This window comes from Balaenoptera acutorostrata, chromosome 3, assembly GCF_949987535.1.
Source record: "Balaenoptera acutorostrata chromosome 3, mBalAcu1.1, whole genome shotgun sequence".
In the NCBI taxonomy this organism is placed as follows: domain Eukaryota; kingdom Metazoa; phylum Chordata; class Mammalia; order Artiodactyla; family Balaenopteridae; genus Balaenoptera; species Balaenoptera acutorostrata.
Genome location: NC_080066.1, coordinates 183452341 through 183465111, shown reverse-complemented (window position 1 = coordinate 183465111; position 12771 = coordinate 183452341). Strand labels below are relative to the sequence as shown.

At 62.8% G+C, this 12771-nt stretch overlaps 1 gene segment (V, D, J or C); it reads left to right on the top strand.

Moving 5' to 3' along the window:
* The window catches only part of LOC103018077 (immunoglobulin heavy constant gamma 1-like), a 48398-nt gene extending 35820 nt beyond the window's left edge, over window positions 1–12578 (top strand). Inside the window, 4 exon segments of the C gene segment in view lie at window positions 7898–8227; window positions 8312–8632; window positions 10206–10339; window positions 12495–12578. Coding sequence covers window positions 7898–8227; window positions 8312–8632; window positions 10206–10339; window positions 12495–12578 — 869 coding nt within the window.
* Window positions 12579–12771: the final 193 nt, after the last annotated feature.

The window sequence follows — 12771 nt, the reverse complement described above, 5'->3', positions numbered from 1 at the left end:
ACCTTGGTCAAATTCATGACCATAAAGGGACCCGGCCAACTGGAAACTGGCACTTGCTGCCTACCTCTACCAGGATTAAATCATGAGCCACTACGGCTGCTAACCTTCAACATACCCTGAACGGAGTTCAAGGTGGAGCTCAGGAAAGAGGCACTCTGTGCTCTGGGGAAAACTGACAGAACAGGCCTTCAGATAGATATTCTCAGATAAGGATTTTTAAGAGCCAAAATTCTTGCATCTTCTCATACTAGAAAAACACTAAAATCATTAATGGTGACAACTGTTTGGGCTATTAAGGAAAAAACTACAATTAAAAGTCAAGATGGAAGAACTGTGGTTCAGACATCCAAGGTAATACTAGGTGACACTGTGGGTGTGATTTCAGACAGTCCTTGTATTGCTGAGAACTTAAGTTTTATGAGCTGTGTCAGATTTGAGGCCCTCAGCTATTCTCAAGACAACACCAGCTGGCAGCTGGTAACTGCAACTTATGTTTGCAAGGCCTCCTCTTGTACCCATTACATTTTAGACAATGAAATTGCTTTAGATCAGATGCTAACAAGATGAAAAAACATGTATGACGACAAACAGCACCTGTCATTTGTGTGTTAATACCACATTAAGTGTTAAAACCTGCTTAGATAAAACCAGATAAGTGGCCACCTGGCTACAAGGCTCTTCGAAATGCCAGGTCCAGACTGGTTTTCAGACTTATTCTCCTGAAAAGAAATGAGATCGATTTTGTCTATTAACATTCAGGTTGTCCAGCTACTTGTAACTGGGTCTGTTACACCTACATCAATCACAGTGGGCTAATAAAAAAGACGTCGCGGCCAAAAAACCAAAACATAAAACAGAAGCAATATTGTAAGAAATTCAATACAGACTTTAAAAATAGTCCACATCAAAAAAAAAAAAAAAACTTTTAAAAAAATGTATATAACCATGCCAAATGCTCCATTCCTTTGGACAGGGTAACCCAAGCGCTGACACTACCTGGACCACCATCAAAAATGTTATGAAACATAAACTGGTTCTTACTCCTACTTGGGCCCCTGGTTACAATAATTCTTCTACTGATCTTTGACCCCTGCCTTCTTTTAATCAACTTGTTTAGTTTGTTCTCTCTAGAACACAGCAGTCTTCTAGACACGATGACAATAATGCAAAGATTCCAGCCACTCCTCAGAACAGATCCTGCCAAAATAACAACAGAAGTCACCCTGGGGCCCCTTAGTAAACCGGGGCAAGAGCTCCATGACCCCCAGATAGGTAGGATCTGCGAGCCCCATGCCAGCCTGAAGAAGCTGCAGAAGACAGACGTTCACCCTTCATCTTCCCAATGAAATATCACGGGGTTCACGTCTCTCAGGGGAGATTTGGGGTAAGAAATAGATGGGCCCCTGGGCTGAGAGGCTGGAGCTTGCCAAGCAGAGTAACCTGGAGCTCTGCTTTCCCTGACACTCCAAGGACAAAGTTAGTGGCAGGAGCTGAGCCCTGCTGGAGTAAAGAGATAAGACGACCACGTCTATCGCTCCTGAGGTCAGGGCAAGCTCCCCGCCTGCACATGCGCAGGAAGCCTCCTCGGGGGTCAAAAAGGGAGGGGGTGCCACCCCATAATGTGTTGTCAAACTTCCCGTTAGCCTTTGCGTTGGAATCTTTCTTGCCAAGAAGATACGCACTTGTCGGGAGGGCCCTAGGACAGGTCAGATGCGGGAGAAGAGGCGAGGTAATGGGCCAGAGGAAGACAAAGATCCGGGAGGACCGCCCTGTACAAACCACCTGGCCCCCGCTTTACTGCGCCTCATCAGGGAGGACGCCCACACCCTCTCTCTCCAGGTGAGTGTGTCTGCCTTGCTCCTGTCTTAAATAAACTACTTCTCTGCGTGCTCCCCCACATGTTGTGCTCTGTCTCTAACAACAAACTTCGTACCTCTTTTTACACTTTTTCCTCCTTGAAACACTCTTGCTTTCAAACGGGGCAAGAGCCAGGGCAACTTTGCTTCTAGCCTCCGGCCCCTGGTGGTCTAGCAGCTAGGATTCCTGGTTTTCATCCAGGATACCTGGGTTCAATTCCTGGGCAAGGAACTAAGATCCCACTTCAGGGCCATTCACTGCTGTCTCTCCGAGAACAAGGCCTCCACCCATGGCACTTCTGGGTTGGGGGCTCCGGTGTCTCTCGGGATGCCCAATCCCAGACCTAATGCTGAAGGTACAGGACGGCCCAGGGGGTGCACACAGGGTGTAGGGTGCGCTGCAGCACTCAAACGAGAAACTGAGGGTCAGTGTCCCCCAAAGATGGGACGACCAGTCTCGGCCCACACACAGCAGTGGACAGGCCGCACGCGCTCTCTCACCTAGAGGGCCATTTTCCGGCCCCAGTGACCATCGTGAACTCTGTCCCCCGGGGGACAGCTGTGGCCGGGATAACAACTGCCCTCTGACCGTGCACGTTACACTGGCCTTTGGTCAGATATCGGGGCCACGGATGGAGCCAGGGAGAGGAGGAGGGAAGAGGCGGGAGACAGAGGTCTGCAGGGGAGGCCACCCCGGCAGGTAGGCAGGACGAGGCAGGGGCTGGGCTGCAGGCTGAGCCCAACCACACACTCTCCAGGGTCAGGAGAGGTGCCCACCAGGGCTGGGACACCCAGAGGGCTCAGGCGAGGGGCCCGGTACCCGGGCTGCGGTGGGCAAACCAGGCATAATCCCTGCAGAAGGTGGAAAGCCGTGACAGCCGGGGTTCTCACTCTGTCCCCTGGGTCCAAGGGCACCGCTCACCACACCCCACACACCCACAAGAGACACCCCGGCTGCATCTGGACTCCCCCAGGCCCTCTGAGACAGAAAACACCCAGAAGAAAAGGGAATTTCAGGAAGAAATTTGAGCCACCCGGTTTCAGTCCTGTTCTTAGTGTCTGGTGGTCTGGGGGAAGGGAGTTCACACCTCCGGGGGGGCTGGGTACCAAGTCCTATAGGAAGCGGGGCTGCAGTCACAGAGCACAGCCCTGAGGAGCCACATGTGCCTGGGGCCGGAGCAGGGAGGGGGCGCGGAGCCCTGGGCTGCAGGGGAGCGAGTCCACCACCCCAACCCTTGGTGAGTGGGGTCCGAGAGGATCAGGACAAGGGAGTGGAATGGGGGCCACGGAGGGAAGCCTGGCCTCGGGGACCCCACAGAGCGGCGGGAGCAGCCAAGCGGGCACGGAGGAGGCGGGCTGCCCAGGGGTCACAGTGCTGGCCCAGGGGTCACAGTGCTGCCCCAGGGGTCACAGTGCTGGCTCAGGGGTCACAGTGCTGCCCCAGGGGTCACAGTGCTGGCTCAGGGGTCACAGTGCTGCCCCAGGGGTCACAGTGCTGCCCCAGGGCAGGGACTAGGGAGCCCGGGCAGGGGCGTGTCCACACCAACAGGGCTGGAAACCCAGGGGCGGCAGAGCTCGGCGGGGCTGCTGGGCCTTCGAGGAACATGACGGGCTGGGGGACGGGAGCCTGAGGGCTTCGCTTGGCCAGATGTGCTGCAGGCACAGGGCTGGGCTGGGGCTGAGGACGAGGCCAGGATGGGCAGGTGGGTCTGAGCGAGGACAGAGGGAGGACGCTGGCTCGGCACAGGGGAAGGAAAGGCCCCCCCGGTGGCGGGGGGGGTAGGCTGAGGGTCCTGTCCAGGACAGTGGAGCTGGCTTGAGCCCCAGGGCAGTGGCAGGCGGGCTGGCGGTGGGCTCTGGGCTGGGGCCGGGGCCCAGGGCAGCGGGAGCGCCGGGGGCACAGCAGGCAGGGCTGGCCGCACAGGGGCTGAGCACGCAGCTCCACAGGCTACACGAGGGGCGAGCGGAGCCAGGGCCTGAGGGCCGGGAGCAGGGGCTGGGGGCCGGGAGCGGGCAGGCAGAGGGCAGGTGACCCGGCAACTGGAGGGAGAAGCGACCAGAGGAGGATCCCGGGGGTGGTGGGAGAGAGAAGAGGGTGAAGCTCGGCAGGCCAGAAGCTCCTCTGGGAGGGGCCCACGGTGGGACAGGGGCTCTGCCAGAGGAGAGGGGCCCGGAGACAGGGTGGGCACCTAGCGACTCCAGGGAACAGAGCTCAGCCCTGGGAAAGAAAGGAGTCAGGAGTGGAGCTGCACTAGGGTGAGGGCTCGGGGGTGGGCCAGAGGGGCGCGGGTGCTGAGGGTCAGAGCTCCAGAGACAAGTGGCAGGGAGGCAGCAGGTGAGCAGGGGGCTGGAGAGCAGGGGGTCGGGGGCTGCCTCAGGGGCTCTGGGGAGCAGGTAGAGCTAGTGTAGGTGAGCCCGGGGCTGGGAGGGTGGGGGGCTTCCCTGGAGCTTTGGGGGAGCAGGTAGAGCTAGTGTAGGTGAGCCCGGGGCTGGGAGGGCAGGGGGCTTCCCTGGAGCTTTGGGGGAGCAGGTAGAGCTTCTGCAGGTGAGCCCGGGGCTGGGAGGGCAGGGGGCTGCCTCAGGGGCTCTGGGGAGCAGGTAGAGCTAGTGTAGGTGAGCACAGGGCTGGGAAGGCAGGGGGCTGCCCGGGAGCATTGGGGGAGCAGGTAGACCTTGTGCAGGTGAACAGGAGCCTGGGAGGGGATGGGGTTGCCCAGGGAGCTTTGGGGAGCAGGGAAAGCGTGTGCAGGTAAGCAGGGGTTTGGGAGGGCAGGTAGCTGTCCCCAGAGCTTTGGTGGAGGAGGTAGAGCTTCTGCAGCTGAGCAGTGGGGTGGGAGGGTAAGAGGCTGCCCTGGAGCTTTGGGGGAGCAGGTAGAGCTTCTGCAGGTGAGACCGGGGCTGGAAGGGCAGGGGGCTGCCTCAGGGGCTCTGGGGAGCAGGTAGACCTTGTGTAGGTGAGCCCGGGGCTGGGAGGGCAGGGGGCTGCCCGGGAGCCTTGGGGGAGCAGGTAGAGCTAGTGTAGGTGAGCCCGGGGCTGGGAGGGCAGGGGCTGCCCGGGAGCTTTGGGGGAGCAGGTAGAGCTAGTGTAGGTGAGCCCGGGGCTGGGAGGGCAGGGGGCTGCCCTGGAGCTTTGGGGGAGCAGGTAGAGCTAGTGTAGGTGAGCCCGGGTCTGGGAGGGCAGGGGGCTGCCCGGGAGCTTTGGGGGAGCAGGTAGAGCTAGTGTAGGTGAGCCCGGGGCTGGGAGGGCAGGGGGCTGCCCTGGAGCTTTGGGGGAGCAGGTAGAGCTAGTGTAGGTGCGCCCGGGGCTGGGAGGGCAGGGGGCTGCCCGGGAGCTTTGGGGGAGCAGGTAGAGCTTCTGCAGGTGAGCCCGGGGCTGGGAGGGCAGGGGGTTTCCCTGGAGCTTTGGGGGAGCAGGTAGAGCTAGTGTAGGTGAGCCCGGGGCAGGGAGGGCGGGGGGCTTCCCTGGAGCTTTGGGGGAGCAGGTAGACCTTCTGCAGGTGAGACCGGGGCTGGGAGGGCAGGGGGCTGCCTCAGGGGCTCTGGGGAGCAGGTAGGCCTTGTGTAGGTGAGCCCGGGGCTGGGAGGGCAGGGGGCTGCCCGGGAGCCTTGGGGGAGCAGGTAGAGCTAGTGTAGGTGAGCCCGGGGCTGGGAGGGCAGGGGGCTGCCCTGGAGCTTTGGGGGAGCAGGTAGAGCTAGTGTAGGTGCGCCCGGGGCTGGGAGGGCAGGGGGCTGCCCGGGAGCTTTGGGGGAGCAGGTAGAGCTTCTGCAGGTGAGCCTGGGGCTGTGAGGGCAGGGGGCTTCCCTGGAGCTTTGGGGGAGCACGTAGAGTTTCTGCAGGTGAGACCGGGGCTGGGAGGGCAGGGGGCTGCCTCAGGGGCTCTGGGGAGCAGGTAGACCTTGTGTAGGTGAGCCCGGGGCTGGGAGGGCAGGGGGCTGCCTGGGAGTTTTGGGGGAGCAGGTAGAGCTTGTGCCAGTGACCACGGGGCTGAGGGCAGGACGCAGGGCAGCTGGCAGTGGGGGCAGAGCAGGGAGTCCTACAGGAGATCGGGCTGGGGGTCCCCCTGGGGTGTGCTGAGGGCCCTGGGCCAGGGAGAAGGGTCACAAGGGCAGAGAGGACTCAGGCCTGAGATGGTGAACCGGAGCTCAGATGGGCAGAGTCTAGACACTCGATGGACCGGAAGCCCGGGCTCAGCTGAGAGGCCAGGACGAGGGGCTGGAGGCAGGTGAGGGAGCATCTGGGGGAGGGGAACCTGAGTGCACAGAGAAAGGAGAGCAGCCTTCCCGCTGGAGCTCAGGGGGCTGGTAAGGCCGGGCGCAGGAGGCTACCCCAAGAACTCAGGGGAGCAGGCGGGGTTGTACAGGGGAGCAGGGGGCTGGGAAGGCAGGAGCTGCCCACGAGCCCCGGGGTCAGGGGATGAGGGGCCGAGCTAAAGGAACTTTGGTCTGATGGGAGGGGCCAGGCGGACGGCAAGGCCAGGTGGAGAGAGGACCATGGGAGGGAAGGTCTCTGAGGCTGAAGGTGCAAGGGCATCCCTGAGGGGACCTGATGGGCTGCAATTCATGGGCCCAGTGTCCCCAGTTTTCCAGGCGCCTGTCAGGGCTTGGGACAGGAGGTTATGACATGCCAAAGTGAGCTGGGGTTGACAGGGCAGTGGACCTGGCTGAGGGGATAGGAGGGGCCCTTTCGGGGCTCCGAAGGGGCTGCAGGTCTGGGCTGAGCAGCCCAGGGTCAGAGGGGGCAGGTCCAGCGGGGAATGGGGCTTGGGGTGCTGGCACCCTGCAGGAGGAGAAGGCCAGGGGCAGTGCAAGGCTCCCAGCGATGCCAATGGGCAGAGCTGATCCAGAACACACGGGCCCTGGGTGGCAAAGAGCAGGCCAGGACAAGGGGACAGGAGCAGAGCAGGGCAGTGGGCCCAGGGAGCAATAGCCACTGGTCAGGGCTCAGACCGAGGGCCTGATCAGGCCAGACACCCACAGGAGGACTGGGGCCCCGGGGGGATCTAATCCACGTGGTCACCCAGCACTGGCCCCCAGCGGTGTCTGGAGCCCACAGCTGCAGACGCAGAGACCTGGGGTGGGAGACAGCCATGCCGGGCCGCTGGTCTTCAGTCACGCTGGAAGCACATGGTCGCTGGGCTCAATGGTGCCCCAGGCCTGCACACCTGATGCCCTTCCCGGACCCTCGCAGGGGTGAGGCCCTGCCAGTCACACGGCCTCCTCTCTCACAGCCTCCCCCACGGCCCCGGCAGTCTACCCTCTGCCTCCCAGCTGTGGGAACACACCTAGTTCCACAGTGGTCGTGGGCTGCCTGGTCTCGAGCTACTTCCCTGAGCCAGTGACCGTGACCTGGAACTCGGGCACCCTATCCAGCGGTGTGCACACCTTCCCATCCGTCCTCGGCTCCTCGAAGCTGTACTCACTCAGCAGCACTGTGACCGTGCCTGCCAGCACCTCGTCCGGCAAGACCTTCGTCTGCAACGTAGCCCACCCGGCCAGCAGCACCAAGGTGGACAAGCGCATCGGTGAGGGGACGGGCCGCAGGGAGGGTGTCCACTACGAGACAGGCCCGGGGTCAGCCCTCCCACCTGAACACACCGCACACCAGGGATGGTGAATCCCGCCCAGGGTGTCACGGGAGGCCTGTCTCTCTCCCTCACCTGAAGTCCTCCCAGGCTCGGGGAGGGGGTCCTCTGGGCGTTTCCACCAGGTCCAGTGTGGGCACAGGCTGGACGCCTCCCCCAGCCCCTGGGCCCACAGAGGTGGGCACAGGTCTCACCTGCCGAAACCTGGCCCTGCCCTAAGGCCAACCCCGGGCCGTCCCCAACCCCGGTAACCTCCTGTCTGTTCTCTCTGCAGAGATCAACGGCCCAAACCCCTGTTCCAGGTGTCCCAAATGTCCACGTAAGTCACCCGGCCTCACCCTCCGCCCCTCGGAGGTGGACCTCGCCCAGGCGCGGCACTAGGGGGTGGGAGGGGGATGAATGGGTGCCCAAGGGGATGTCCACCCAGGGGCTGACCCCCTACCGTGTCTCCCCGACCAGCCCCTGAGCTCCCAGGAGGACCGTCCGTCTTCATCTTCCCCCCGACACCCAGGGACACGCTCACAATAACCCGAACACCGGAAGTCTCCTGCGTTGTGGTGGACGTGAGCAAGGAGAACCCCGATATCCAGTTCTCCTGGTACGTGAACGACATAGAGGTCAAGACGGCCAAGACGAAGTCAAGGCAGGAGCAGTTCAACAGCACCTACCGTGTGGTCAGCGCCCTGCCCATCCAGCACCAGGACTGGCTGAAGGGAAAGGAGTTCAAGTGCAAGGTCAACAACAAAGGTCTCCCAGCCCCCATCGTGAGGACCATCTCCAAGGCCAAAGGTGGGTCAGGTGGACGGGCGCAGGAGGGTCCCTGGGGGCCAATAGCAGTGACCATCGTGCTAACAGCCATGCCTCTCCCTACAGGGCAGCCCCGGGAGCCGCAGGTGTACATACTGGCCCCACCGCGGGAAGAGCTGGCCAAGAGCTCGGTCAGCTTAACCTGCATGGTCACCGGCTTCTACCCGGGCGACATCGACGTGGAGTGGCAGAGAAAGGGGCAGCCGGAGTCAGAGGGCAAGTACGGCACGACCCCACCCCAGCTGGACGCCGACGGGTCCTTCTTCCTGTACAGCAAGCTCACGGTAGACAAGAAGAGCTGGCAGCAGGGAGACACCTACACGTGTGTAGTTTTGCACGAGGCTCTGCACAATCACAACACGCAGAAGTCCATCTCCCAGTCTCCGGGTAAATGAGCCCCACGGCATTGTCGCCCCAGCCAGCCCTCCCTCCCCTTGGGCTCTCAGGGTCCAGCGAGGACGCCTGAGCCCCAGCCCTGTGTACATTCCTCCCGGGCGCCATGAAATAAAGCACCCAGCGCCGCCCTGGGACCCCGCACTGCTGTCATGGTTCTTTCCGAGCAGAGCCCCGGGGCACGCCGGGCCTGCGTTGGGGCAGGGGGGGACCCGGCTCTGGGTCACGGTTGTCACCACCAGTGCGCGAGAGCTGGTCCCACTCAGGGCCAGACCCAGAGTGTGCGGGTCTGCGCAGGCCGCTTGGGGGCTGCCCGAGGCCGGGGAGGGCCCCTCCCGGAGGCGACAGCTGCTCCGGCCACCCTCCGCCCAGCAGCTGCTGGGGCTGGAGTGTGTGCCCGGAACGGGAGAAGCCCACCAGAGACCCTCAGGAGAATGAGTGCCCACTTCTTCCCGCCCCTGTTCCAGCCCAAGCTGTGGGACACTGGCCGTCCTCGTCCCCACGTTCCTGTCCCTGGCTCCAGGGTCTGCGTGGCAGCTCTGTGCCCTCGTGGGGGCCACACGCAGCCCGGGGTGGGTGGACGGCCCTGCTGCACCGTCGGGCACGGGAGATCAGGCCCCCCCCACTCAGGCCAGGTGGCTCTGCCCTGCTTGTCCCTGCCAGGGGCCAGGCCTGTGCACTCGTGGGGACACTCATCCCTGTGCCCATAAGGGGCAGAGGCAAGCGGCCCTGAGTGCCCGGGGAGGGACCGTCCAGACGCACCCGTGGACACTGAGCCCAGAGCCATTGGAAACGAGCCCCCCACTGAGCCACACCAGCCCACACACCACCATCTTCATCCACATGCACTCACCTGCCCGCGTACACGCGTGTGCAGGGCACCCACCACACACACCCACGCGCATGCACACACGCGGGCCTTGCACACGGGCCCTCCCACAGGGCAGCCGCACAGACCCACACCCGACCACAGAGCTGGGTCTCATGAGTCCTCGCCATAGACCTGAGCCTGGTCCCCACCCTCCAACGCCCATGGGCTGCTCAGCGGCCCCTCCCCACACTGACCGCACTGACCACCTCCGTCACCCATCCCTCCTCTTCCCTGGGGCACCGACACCGCCTGCCGAACAGGCCAAAATCCTCCCACAGCCCCCTCGTCCCGGCACTCCCAGCCCCGCGGGCACAGGGACAGAGCCCAACACTGTCCTGCCCCTTCCCTGGGGCAGGGCCCACGGCCCACGTGCTCTGCTGACCCTCCCGCCCTCCGGGTCTGGCCCCAGGGGGCGAGGAGGCCGGGGCCTGAGCCACTGTCCCGCGGGGGGTCCGGGCACCCTCCCCCCAAGGGCCCCAGCTCAGCGCACAGCACAGGAGAGGGAGCAGGACCCACTGGCCAGGCCGAGACTGGGGCCCAGGCTGGAGGAATGGGGGGCTGGGGCTGGTGCCCAGCGACTGTCCTCAGGTGCCTCTGGCCCGGCCCACCTGGGGCATCCCGCCACCACCCCGCCACAATGGGAGCCGCGCTGCGAGGCCCCGATGACCCCACCCCTGACCCCCCCTCCCTGTGCAGAACTGCTCCTAGAGGAGGAGACCTGTGCTGATGCCCAGGACGGGGAGCTGGACGGGCTGTGGACGACCATCTCCATCTTCATCACCCTCTTCCTGCTCAGCGTGTGCTACAGCGCCACCGTGACCCTCTTCAAGGTGGGCGGGCCAGCCCTGCTGTGCCCTCGCTGTCACCACTGTGTCTCCAGCTGTCCCCTGTCCCCTTACTGTCCCCCACTGTCCCTCACTGTCCCTCACGGTCCCCCACTGCCCCCACTGTCCCCTCACTGTCCCTCACTGTCTCCTCACTGTTCCTCACTGTCCCTCACTGTCCGTCACTGTCCCTAACTGTCCCTCACGGTCCCTTACTGTCCCGCACTGTCCCTCACTGTCTCCTCACTGTCCCTCACCTTCCCTCACTGTCCCCTCACTGTCCCCCACTGTCCCTCACGGTCCCTCACTGTCCCCCACTGTCCCTCACGGTCCCCCACTGCCCCCACTGTCCCCTCACTGTCCCTCACCTTCCCTCACTGTCCCTCACGGTCCCTCACTGTCCCCCACTGTCCCTCACGGTCCCTCACTCTCCCCCACTGTCCCCTCACTGTCCCTCACCTTCCCTCACTGTCCCTCACGGTCCCCCACTGCCCCCACTGTCCCCTCACTGTCCCTCATGGTCCCTCACGGTCCCCCACTGTCTCCTCACTGTTCCTCACTGTCCCTCACTGTCTCCTCACTGTCCCTCACTGTCTCCTCACTGTTCCTCACTGTCCCCCACTGTCCCTCACGGTCCCCCACTGCCCCCACTGTCCCCTCACGGTCCCTCACTGTCTCCTCACTGTTCCTCACTGTCCCTCACTGTCCGTCACTGTCCCTAACTGTCCCTCACGGTCCCTTACTGTCCTGCACTGTCCCTCACTGTCTCCTCACTGTCCCTCACCTTCCCTCACTGTCCCCTCACTGTCCCTCACTGTCCCCCACTGTCCCCTCACTGTCCCTCACCTTCCCTCACTGTCCCTCATGGTCCCTCACAGTCCCCAACTGTCTCCTCACTGTCCCTCACTGTCGTCTCACTGCCTCCTCACTGTCCCTCACTGTTCCTCACTGTCCCTCACTGTCTCCTCACTGTCAGTCACTGTCTCCTCACTGTTCCTCACTGTCCCACACTGTCCCTCACTGTCACCTCACTGTCTCCTCACTGTCCCTCACAGTCCCTCACAGTCCCTCACTGTCACTTCACTGTCTCCTCAGTGTCCCTCACTTTCCCTCACTGTTGCCTCACTGTCCCTCACTGTCCCTCACTGTCCCTCACGGTCCCTCACGGTCCCTCACTGTCTCCTCACTTTCCCTCACTGTCCCTCACTGTCCCTCACTATCCCTCACTGTCTCTTCACGGTCCCTCATTGTCCCTCACTGTCTCCTCACTGTCCCTCACTGTCCCTCACTGTCTCCTCACTGTCCCTCACGGTCCCTCATGGTCCCTCACTGTCACCTCACTGTCTCCTCACTGTCCCTCACTTTCCCTCACTGTCGCCTCACTGTCCCTCACTGTCCCTCACTGTGTCCTCACTGTCCCTCACTGTTGCCTCACTGTCCCTCACTGTCCCTCACTGTCTCCTCACTGTCCCTCACTGTCCTTCACTGTCTCCTCACTGTCCCTCACTGTCCCTCACTGTCTCCTCACTGTCCCTCACTGTCCCTCACTGTCTCCTCACTGTCCCTCACCGTCTCCTCACTGTCCCTCACTGTCCCTCAGTGTCTCCTCACTGTCCCTCACTGTCCCTCACTGTCTCCTCACTGTCCCTCACCGTCTCCTCACTGTCCCTCACCGTCGCCTCACTGTCTCTCACTGTCTCCTCACTGTCGCCTCACTGTCCCTCACTGTCTCCTCACTGTCGCCTCACTGTCCCTCACTGTCTCCTCACTGTCCCTCACCGTCTCCTCACTGTCCCTCACTGTCCCTCACTGTCTCCTCACTGTCCCTCACTGTCACCTCACTGTCCCTCACTGTCCCTCACTGTCCCTCACTGTCTCCTCACTGTCCCTCACTGTCCCTCACAGTCCCTCACTCTTCCTCACTGTCTCTTAATTTCCCCTCACTCTCCCTCACCATCGCCTCACTCTCCCCTCACCTTCCCTCACTGCCCCTCACCCTCCCCTCACAGTCCCCCACTGTCCCACTCTCCCTCACTGTCCCCATCATGTCCTCATGTCCACCCTGGAAACCCTCGCTGTCCGTCGGCCTGGGGATGGGGGGCAGGCCCTGGGTGGCGGCCCGGGTGGGGTCCAGCCTTCACTCAGCCTCGCCACCCCTCAGGTGAAGTGGATCTTCTCGTCGGTGGTGGAGCTGAAGCAGACGATCGTCCCCGACTACAGAAACATGATCGTGCAGGGCGCCTAGCGCTCGCTACGTGCTGCGTCCAGGGCCACCCCGGACCGGCAGGACCACGTCCATCGCCTTGTGCCGCTCAGCCTGCGCCAGGCCTGCCCCTCCGCCTGCTGACCTCGCCAGCCTCTGAGCTCACGAGTACCCTCGCCTGCACCCCCGGCCTCTGGCCTCGTGGCCACCACGACCTGCCCCCCACCCCACTCAC